A 10824-nucleotide genomic window follows, 5' to 3' on the forward strand; every position below is an offset into this window, starting at 1 on the left:
TTCGCGACTGGGAGGTGCAGTTGTTTATTGCGAACCGAGCGTAGGTGTTCTGCAAAGTGGTCCCCGAGCCTCCGCTTGGTTTCCCCGATGTAGAGGAGGCCACAATGGGTACAGCGGATGCAATATACCATATTGGCAGATGTGCAGGTGAATATCTGCTTGATGTGGAAAGTCTTCTTGGGGCCTGGAATGGGGGTGAGGGAGGTGGTATGTGGGCAGTTGTAGCACTTCCTGCGGTTGCAGGGAAAAGTGCCAGGTGTGGTGGGGCTGGAGGGGAGTGTGGAGCGGACAAGGGAGTCACAGAGAGAGTGGTCCCTCCGGAAAGCAGATAGGGGTGGGGAGGGAAAGATGTCTTTGGTGGTGGGGTCAGATTGCAGATGGCGGAAGTGTTGGAGGATGATGCGTTGGATCCGGAGGTTGGTGGGGTGGTACGTGAGGACGAGGGGGATTCTTTTTTGGTTCTTATTGCGTGGACGGAGTGTGAGGGATGAGTTGCGGGAAATGTGGGAGACACGGTTGAGGGTATTCTCGACCATTGGGCGGGGGCGGGAAGTTACGGTCCTTGAAAAACAAGGACAACTGAGACGCATGGGAGTGAAATGCCTCATCTTGGGAGCAGATGCGGCGGAGGCGAAGGAATTGGGAATAGGGAATGGCATTTTTGCAGGAAGGTGGGTGGAAGGAGGAGTATTCTAGGTAGCTGTGGGAGTCGGTGGGCTTGAAATGGAGACAGAGAGGTCCAGGAAGGAGAGAGAGGTATTAGAGATGGTCCAGGTAAACTTAAGGTTGGGGTGGAAGGTGTTGGTGAAGTGGATGAACTGTTCGAGCTCCTCGTGGGAGCACGAGACGGCGCCGATGCAGTCATCAATGTAATGGAGGAAGAGGTGGGGTTTAGGGCCAGTGTAGGTACGGAAGAGGGATTGTTCCATGTAACCTACAAAGAGGCAGGCATAGCTTGGGCCCATGCGGGTACCCATGGCCACCCCCTTTGTCTGTAGGGGGTGGGAGGAATTGAAAGAGAAGTTGTTGAGGGTGAGGACGAGTTGGATGAGGTCAAGCTTCTCGATTGATGTTGGAGCTACATTTATTCAGGCAAGCAGACAGCATGCCATCACGTTCTGGACCCTGTGCCTTGCAGAGATTGAACACATTTTTGTGTGATAGGAGGAGAGTTCTTGCCACAGAATTCCTAGCCTCCAATCACCATGAAAAAGGTAGGAGAAAGGATTCAAACACCTTAACCTCTCAATCTTAAGGCTAATTAAGACTTAGCAACAGTTCGTAACATGCTGGAAATAGAAGTTGACTTACAAGAATAAGAGATAACAATTTTTTTTTTTTTTTTTTTAAAAAAGCACATACCTGAATTTCATAAAATGTCACAAGGCATAAGATTTTAATTGGTCCAGTCCACTAACAGAAATTAATGTTTTGAAAGTCCTGAACAACAAGAACCTCCAGTATATACTTATAGCAGGAGATTGGTTATTGGACATGGAGTCACACAGTCTGCTGAAGTCAGTGATTGTATCTTGCACAAAGTGATTGAATTACATTACAAAACTTGCTATCCGCATTAACACATTCTTTTTGCTCTATTTCATAGGTGTACAAAGCCCATTAAAAAAAAAGAAATGGCTGGTAAACAATCAGGTGTGCAGAAGAATTGGACTCTTCTGAAAGAGAAAGTCACCCCCCTCGATGCAGACGCAACAGAAGCCAACCTGGAAAATGCTGAACCCGAGCTTTGCATCCGCTTGCTGCAAGTCCCAACTGTTGTTAATTACTCTGGGCTAAAGAAACGACTGGAAAATAGCAGTAATGACTGGATGGTACAATTTCTAGACCTCGATGGGCTGGATTTACTGCTCGAGGCCTTAGACAGGCTCTCTGGCAGAGGTGTGGCAAAGATCTTCGATGCCCTCCTGCAGCTCACTTGTGTTAAATGTGTACGAGCTGTGATGAATTCTTCAAGTGGCATTGACTACATCGTAACAAATGAAGGCTACATTCGAAAACTATCCCAAGGTATGAAGAATGACATATCTCAGTGCAGTTTCAGTCGATGGGATTTGCAATATTAAAAAGCTATATTGATTATTTTTCTGAAAGAACCAGCAAACAAGGTTATCATCAATAGTTAGATTCCTCGGAGAAAAAGCATTATCAGAAATGATGAGAAATAATCAAAGTTCTCCATAATTTTCATCAATATAGTTATTGCTAAAAATGCAACCTAAAAAGGAAACTAAAACAAAAATCAATTTAATTTACTTTGGACTAACTATTAAAAATCTAAAATATTATTTTTACGATAAATAATAGCACACTTTTGTCATAGTTTACCTGACTAAACAGGAGTTTTGATGTTGAATGTGTGAATCCTACCAACTAAGTTGAAAGAAATCCTTCCATAAAAATAATCCTAAATTTTCTATTGCATTTTACATTAAAAGGGAATGACATTTAAACAGTAATATTCATTCCCTTTTTGTTCAAAGTGGATCACATCGGTGTTTATATTTCAAGTTTGTCTTCAAAGTTTCTTTTGAAATGCAATCAAGATAATTATTGCAAGAATAAAGAAAAACACTAAAAGAGAGAGAATCCCATGGCCTTCATTCACAGGAATATGGTGTCGTGCAGGAACATGTGAATCAGGATGCATCACAGAATTGTGTGGAATCTGAAAGCAGAACGACTTCATTGTACTAGCATAGTTCATAGTCAATATTTGACTATCTTGTTTTGTTTTAAACAGTGATTTTTTTTAAATGTAATTAACATAAATCTCCTCACAGTACAGCATCTACTGCAACGTACATGCATCTTTAATTTATTGATATTATTCACCTTCTGTAGAAAATAAGAAACTTGATGGCTTTTAATCTGATTTGACACGTAGGCCAGTGCAATACTACAAAGGCTTAATCTGAACTCATTAGTGCGCAATAGTCTTGATCCCATCTCTATTCCATCACAGGCTGTCATTCTGCTATTACCAATTTCTGAAATTGAATAATGTAAAGTCAAGTGTGCACATCAAGTTAGTTGCTAGCATGCTACTTTTTTTTTTGATATCAGTTACACAGGCCAAATGATGAGAGAGGAAGAGTTGTTTTGGAAACCAGCCAAATCACACTAGCTTTCCTACAGACCTCTACTGGGTGACAAAAACCTATCAAAATTTAAAGCTAACTAAATAATATGAAAAGTTGACAGGTGATTAGATAGAGGTGTTCACAATAACAAGATGTCGAGACAGAGTCAAGAGCAACTGTTCCCATTGGTGGATGAATTGAAAGCAAAAATTAACTGCGACATCAAGAAAATTGTTCTTCTTTGCAAAAAGAAATGGTTGTGGTCTGGAATAATTGCCCAAAGACATGAAGACAGCTTTAATTGAACTTTCTATAGGAGAATGATAATAAAATGCATCAAGCAGTGCTCTGGGCAAAATATAAGCAGTACCAGAGAGTTGGCACAGGCTCACTAGATCGAGAGGGACTTTGAGTACAGCAGCTATTTTACATTTCAATAATTCTAAGTTCACCAAGCATTTTCAGAACACAACACAAAGCCAGCTTCACAGTCTTTCTTCCAAAACAGGAATAGTAGAAATTTATAGACATTCTTTCAATCAGCATTTGTTATCGTACAGATGCAGCAGTACACATTTAACTAGTTATTTGATAGAACTCATTAATGTAAACTACAGCATTTAAAAAAGGTAAGTCACAAGGGCATCGAATTACTACACTCGAAGTTACTCAATGAGAAGTCAATCAATTGAAAATCGTTCAAGATTTTTCATTGCTCATGCAAAATAATAGCCTGAATTTTTGCTAACACTGAGAAAGGAATGACACTTGCCATTCAGTTCACTGAGAGCTGCCCATTTGTAGCTGGCATTTCTTCTTCACTCATTGGGTATCTGATTCAGCATGATGCCCTCTACAAGGCTGGATGCCATGTAAATAATAAAAGCAACACAAACTATTCAACTACCCAAAATTATCCTTTCAAAATCTGCAGATTCCAAATCAGTAGGTTATAATTCAGGAATGGACAAAGTTAAATGACTGTTAACAAAAAAAAAAAAATGCAGAATTAGAAGCAAACATTTCTTAATTTCCAATAATTTTGAGGGTCTGAGACAGCTTATAAACATAATGTTTCCAAGGCCACAAATATTGTTCAGGAGTGAATCATAGAATCCCTACAGTGCAGAAAGAGGCCATTCGGTCCATCAAGTCTGCAAAAACCGTCCAAGGATTTCATCCAGATCCAGACACACCCCTCCATCCTCACAAACCCACATTAACCATGTATAATCCACCTAGACTGCACATACGGGGAAATTTAGTATGCCCAATGCACCTAACCTGCATGTCTTTGGACTGTGGGAGGAAACCGGAGCACCTGGAGAAAACCTATGCAGACATGGGGAGAACATGCAGACTCCACACAAGGTTAGAATTGAACCTGGGTTCCTGCTGCTGCGAGGCAGCAGTGTTGACACTGAGCATTGTGCCATCCCATTTATCCAATGGTACTTGACCTACAGCAAAATGTACCAATCTAGATTTTCCCATCATTTGAGTGTGGAAATCTATTAGTGTGGTATGTGTGCCAGTTCACACTATTATGGTCATTTCTGTCTTGAGTGTATGACAACTGCAACAGCATATCCTATGGAGGAAAAGGATATTGGACACCAAATTGCAGATTTTCACATTTATCAGTGTGTATGCATACATCAGGACTTGCCTTCAGATTTTCTCCATTACATGTGTTTGTGATCTCTGATAGTCTACTTTTTCCCCACTGCAAATACCAGGCAACAAATTTTGAACAAAATGGAGTAGGAAGATCATGAACAAGAACAAGCAGGTTATAATTATAAATATTTTTGTTTCTTTTATGCAAAGTACTGATCATGTTAACTCTGATTCACAGCTTTGGACACAGCCAATATCATGGTAAAGAAACAAGTGTTTGAACTGTTAGCAGCACTATCCATCTACTCACCAAAAGGTCACCATCTGGCCTTGGACGCGCTGGAACACTACAAGGCAAGCTACTTCTGTTTGAAAATTACTGTTCAAGGCATTACACCACACACTATGTGCACCCACATCAGCAAACTGATCCTCCTGTTGAATCATTTGACTGTCCAAGTGGAAAGGGACATTTTTTTAAAGCAATGTTTGAATTCTAGTAGACAAGACACCAAACAAAACCTAGTGAAAAACAGCCAGTCACAGACATTAGCGATAGTAAGAACTGCAGATGCTGGAGTCAGAGATAACACAGCGTGGAGGAAAACAGCAGGCCAGGCAGCAGAGGAGCAGGAAAGCTGATGTTTCAGGTGAGGACCCTTCTTTAGAAAGCATTAGCTGCTTAACCTTTTATATTTGGATTAAAATTGAAAGTGAATTTTCTTCACAATGCTGGGGTACTAAATAATACTGAATTCCCTTGGTCCATTTCCAAAATCTATAAGCATTCTGATTAAATGCTAACTGTAAGATACTAAGAGGGCACAGCAATTTCATAACAATAAAATGTCATGCAGAATGTCCCTTTATAGTCACTTCAAGAGAGCCATGAAACTTACAGAATACCAGAGAAGCCTGGATAAAGTGGACATAGGGAAGATGCTTCCACAAGTAGGAGAGACTAGGACCCGAGTGTACAGCCTTAGCATGAAGGGATGGCACTTTAGAACCAAGATGAGGAGGAATTTTTTCAGTCAGTGGAACTCATTGCCGCAGAAGGTGGAGGCCAAGTCATTGAGCGTATTTAAGACAGAAATAGATAGTTTCTTTGTTAGTAAGGGAATCAAGGGTTATGGGAAAAAGGCAGGAGAATGGGGTTAAGAAACACGTCAGCCATGATCAAATGGCAGAGCGGACTCGGTGGGCTAAATTGCCCAATTCTGCTCCTAAACCTTATGAACTTAAATGATACAATGCTTCTTTATTCTGCAACAAGCCGTAATTGCTGCTTTTTTTTTTTTAAAAAAAACATTGTTTGTATCAATGGATGGATTTTAATGTCTCCTCTGTACCCTCCCATTATCCAAAGGCAGTGCACATTTAAATCGGTTTAGCTGTTGTGGAGTAGTGAACGCACTGCCTTCCTACTTTTGCCCAGGAAAGGCTCATGAACAGTTCACTTCTCGTCACCAATTGAGGCTGTTAAGTGGGAAGTTAATGCCCACTTGGCCTCTTCCAAGCACCACTGGTATTAACTAGGGCAGGAAGGATTATTACCTTATGGGAAACCCAAAAATGCAAGTTCTTTTGAGTTTACTTGTAGGTTCCCAGATTAACTTCTTTATGAGCAGGCAGCGAATGCCCGAATCCTGGCATCAGGAAGGGGGACCCCACTGAGAGCCAACTATCATCTTTTCCAAAGCCCCCCACACTCTGCCAGCCAGCAGTGCCCATCCCACCATCACCACTTATTGTTGGGTCCCTTTCTGATTGTGGTCTTCTGTTGGATGTATTGCCAACAGCTACCACTAATCCCAGTGGCACTGCCCACAGTGGAGACCTGTCAAGTTCTGGTCGTTTGAGAGGAGGGAAAGCAGAAATCCCGGAGCAATATTCCTTAAATTAGGGAGATGCAGTTCCATCATTGGTCTGTGTAACTAGTAGGCAACACTGTCACCTGGATTGAATTCCATCCAGTGTCTCTAATGATTACCAGACCTCATAACCTATCACAGACTTCACCATTACACATGGTCTCAATACTGTCAAGGTTTGTATTTACAGATAAACTTGTGATAATTGTGTCATTTGCCTCACCAGCCAGCTTTTGGAACACACTCGTTATTTTACCAAATTAGTAGTCCAGAGGGGCCTGAATTAATGACTCAGACATGAAATCAAATTTTATAACTATACCTCATGTTAAAAACACAAAGTGGAATAAAAAGATTACATTAGGAGTGGTGACTGTAAAAAACACAAATCACTGGAAATCTGCAACCCACACATGATCTTGCCTGTATTCAACTTCAGACTCACAGCAAGACATTGACAATTAACAGCCCTGTGAAATGGCCAAGCGCGTTATGTTATTCATGGTAACTCAGCATCTTCAAGAGGCGGTCAATAAACACTGGCCTTGCCAACAACCTCCACATGATGCCAATCGAAAAAAATTGCTCCACCACTTTCAATATCTTCTGCACACATCATCAGAATAACCTGTTACTCAAAATTACTTAAAATTGGACTTTGAAGCTGCCAGCTATCCATGCTTTCGCCTTCCATTTGCCACACTGCTTCTAATATTAGCAATCTGCTCAACTAATCACACATCCTCTTTTGATGCAAGTAAAAGTTTTTTTTTTATTATTATTCTATCCTTTATGGCCATCTTCCAGTATAGACTCAAGTCCAAGGGAAAGTAATCTTCAACAAACGTTGAACATACCCGCAAAAAAAAGTTATTCTTACCAGATCTGGCAGAACCACAAAAAGTGCCATCATTCCTTTCTGTCAATACCAGTCCCTACTCTAGATCATCCTGGAAAGCAAAATCTGACTGTCTTGCCCCACCCCCATCCTCTACTGTTCTGTAAACTCCTCTTTCTCCATCACCCACCACACATATTTTCAATAGTAAAAGCCAGTCCTGATTATCTTTACCACGAACATCAAGACCATCCAGCTGCCCCTCGACTCCCTTCTTGCCAAGTCAAGCCTTCCCAACCCACACCAGCCATAGCCTGAACTCACATCTTTATCAAGTTTCTCTGTTCCCTTTCATTCCTTGTCTACAATGACCATCTGCTGCTCTTTTAACCCCATTGTCCTGGAGTGCTGATCAAACTTCTATTCCTCACCTATGCTAACTACTATTGTAAATAGCTCCCATTCTTCACATACGTTCCCTTCTAGTCAAGGCAATCATTAATGGAAACTTTGGTTTATATAACATTTGATTTTTGTTTCTTTCTCAATAGACTGCAAAAAGTCAACAATATCGATTTAGCGTTATCATGAATGAACTTCAGACCACAGATAATATTCCATATATGGCAACACTCATGAGTGTCATCAACGCAATCATTTTGGGAGCTGAGGAACTGATGTTGCGTGCAGAGCTTCGGAATGAATTCATAGGTACAAGTCTCTATTTGACACAAGTCAGTGTAGTTGTAGTTACTTGTGGTTTACCCATAGCGCTGTACAACTTCCCAAAAATCACTGTAAACCACAACAGAAGGAACACTTATGCTATACATGAAAAGTCACCATTTCATTATGATAAATAAACATCTTACTTGTTACTTACTGACTTTAGACAGAAGACCTATAATAAAAATGTGGAGAAAAGTTGGTTCAGCACCTTGTCACTGAAAGATGATTCCTCCAAAACAGGTGGATCTTGAACCTAGCCCTCCCCTCTTGACTCAGAAGGCTGAGTTCAAATCCCATCTACTCCAGAGGTGTTTAATGCCCTGTGCTATAAGTGATGTCTTTGAAGAACTAAGAAAGCTAACACACAGGAGATTCAAATTACCCTTGGTGCATTCTTTAAATTAATATAAAATCAAAAGTATTTCCCAAATTTTTCTTCCTGCCTGATGGAAAAAATAAGTTGTCCTATAATTAAAACTTCTTTTGAGAAGCAAATGAACATATATATTACTTACACATCATTATCTCAAAATAAGCTATTAGTGAATCTAGAAATTTCCCAGGTTTCATGAAATTATTTCCACTTTCAAAATTGACAGTGTGATCTAGAGTGTAACATAACAGGCAAACCTTTAGAATGTACTATTTTTAAAATGCATTTTCTTTTAAATAGGGAAAGATGGAATTAAGGAAAAAAGAAGAAATATAAGCAAAGAACAAACAACATTTTATTTTACATTACATAGTTCTAACTACTTAGCAGAATTTATCACAGCCTGGAACTGAACAAATAAAAAAGGATTTTGAAATCTTATTCTAAGAGTTAACAACAATCATGTGGTAAACGTAGAAGCTTCTGCTTTTTAAAAATATTAATTAGAAGTGTTAAAGTTATTTTCAGATTTAAACTAATTCAGATTAAACACAAAGTACATTTATCCTATTTGAATTTAATGTTTCACTTCCAATAAAAATGCTTTAATACCTTTCCCTCTGTAAAATGATTCCCTTTCTAAACTTAACAGCAAAGATAGCTGAAAAACAACATCATCTGAAACACACATTTGTATTAAAAACTTCAAATCATCTCTTGCAGAACAATCTATTGTTTTGGCCTGCACTGATAAACAGTGTTTAACTTACTCAGATATAGGACCAAATACAACCCCACTTCTATCTGTTACAATTAATTTACTTCACTCTAGTGACTTTAAAAAGGAAGCCTTTACCATGTAGTTAAATCATTTCTTAACCTAGCAGACAGATGTCCTCAATTAGGCAATTATATCTCAACTGGTTTCCCAATGGTATTCAGATAGGAATGCTTTGGATTCTGAGCATTTCATGTCTTGGCTCTGACTTCTATTGGTAACTTCCCTTAAAGTGATACATTCATAGTTATATAACAGTTAATTCAAAACTGTTAAATGCCAGCTTTTAAAAAACTTAAAGTATAAATGTGTGGATAAATAAGGTGTTATTTCAATACCAGTCATTTTTTTCACACAGTCAGATGTGAGAAATGTCACTTTAAATGTTAAATGTACACATTTGTATTGATAAACAACACCTGAAAAGTTTGGTGTCTGGCTTCTCTTGAGTTACACACCCTATGTTGGAACTGTTTTCTATGCAGAAAAGTAACTGTTTACTCAAAATAAAAATAGTACAAAATAAATATTAGTTATAGTTTTAGCTTCTTTTACTCTTCCTTTAACTAAATTGGTTACTTCAAAGCAAAGCCAAATATTAAATCACTGTTTTCTTGGCTTGTAATTTGTACTTTCAAGCTGGGCATGGCTTCACATAAGTGTTGTTGAAAAACAGTAGTTTTAAATCCTACCATGACCCAAACCATATTGGTTGAATCACTTGGATTGTGTTTGTTCTACACCAAATAATTTTAAACAATTATTTGCTTTTAGGTCTCCACCTGTTGGACCTACTGCCATTACTAAGGTATGAGTTAGTCATGCAGACTGTATAATTTTGTGAACAAATTTTGTTTCATGATTCTTGAATTTGACTTCAAATGTGCTAATCACAACCCATTAATCAGTGCGCAATTTCAACTATGATTTTGTTTTTTGAAATGATAAGTGAACAACTTTTGTTTAATCCTCACATTGCTTTACTATTCTGCTTAAGCCACAGGATGGCATTATCTGACAATGATAGTGTTTTGTTTGAAGGAAATGCATAAAAATTAATCAGTATGGTTATGCATTATTTCAGGGAAAAAGATGAGGAGGATCTGTTGGTCCAATGTCTCACGTTTGAGGAAGCTAAAGAAGACGATGATGAAGAATTAATGAGACTCTATGGTGGCATTGATATGACCAGTCACCAGGCAGTATTTACAGCATTGTTTAATAAGGTAAGAATTTGGTTTACTGCGGATTTTTTTTTAAAGATACAGACTGTTTTATTACTTCAGTTGTTAGGACAAGTGAAATGTCTTTCAGTGACATTTAATTCCAACTTGATTGTCCTGGAGTCCTACGGCATTATTAAAATGTATCTTTAAATCGGCAAAGTCAATTGTCCTCATTCTAGATTAAAGAAATTTTGGATTAGGACATTTGTAGCCAAGGTAATTATAAAGTGGCTGAAAGAAGTGCAGATGCTGTAAAAAAGGAACAGAAACAGAAGTTGCTGGAAA

General features: G+C 38.8%; 1 protein-coding gene across 1 annotated transcript in view; it reads left to right on the forward strand.

Moving 5' to 3' along the window:
- Positions 1-10824, forward strand: part of LOC125483711 (inverted formin-2-like) — a 30410-nt gene that overhangs the window by 7218 nt on the left and 12368 nt on the right. Inside the window, exons 2-6 of the mRNA XM_048600102.1 lie at positions 1607-2028; positions 4960-5075; positions 7985-8144; positions 10088-10121; positions 10398-10539. Of these exons, the coding sequence (XP_048456059.1) occupies positions 1635-2028; positions 4960-5075; positions 7985-8144; positions 10088-10121; positions 10398-10539 (846 nt within the window). The 5' untranslated portion in view covers positions 1607-1634. The remainder of the gene's footprint in view (positions 1-1606; positions 2029-4959; positions 5076-7984; positions 8145-10087; positions 10122-10397; positions 10540-10824) is intronic.

The sequence above is a fragment of the Rhincodon typus genome, chromosome 8 (genome assembly GCF_021869965.1).
Source record: "Rhincodon typus isolate 14 chromosome 8, sRhiTyp1.1, whole genome shotgun sequence".
NCBI lineage: Eukaryota > Metazoa > Chordata > Chondrichthyes > Orectolobiformes > Rhincodontidae > Rhincodon > Rhincodon typus.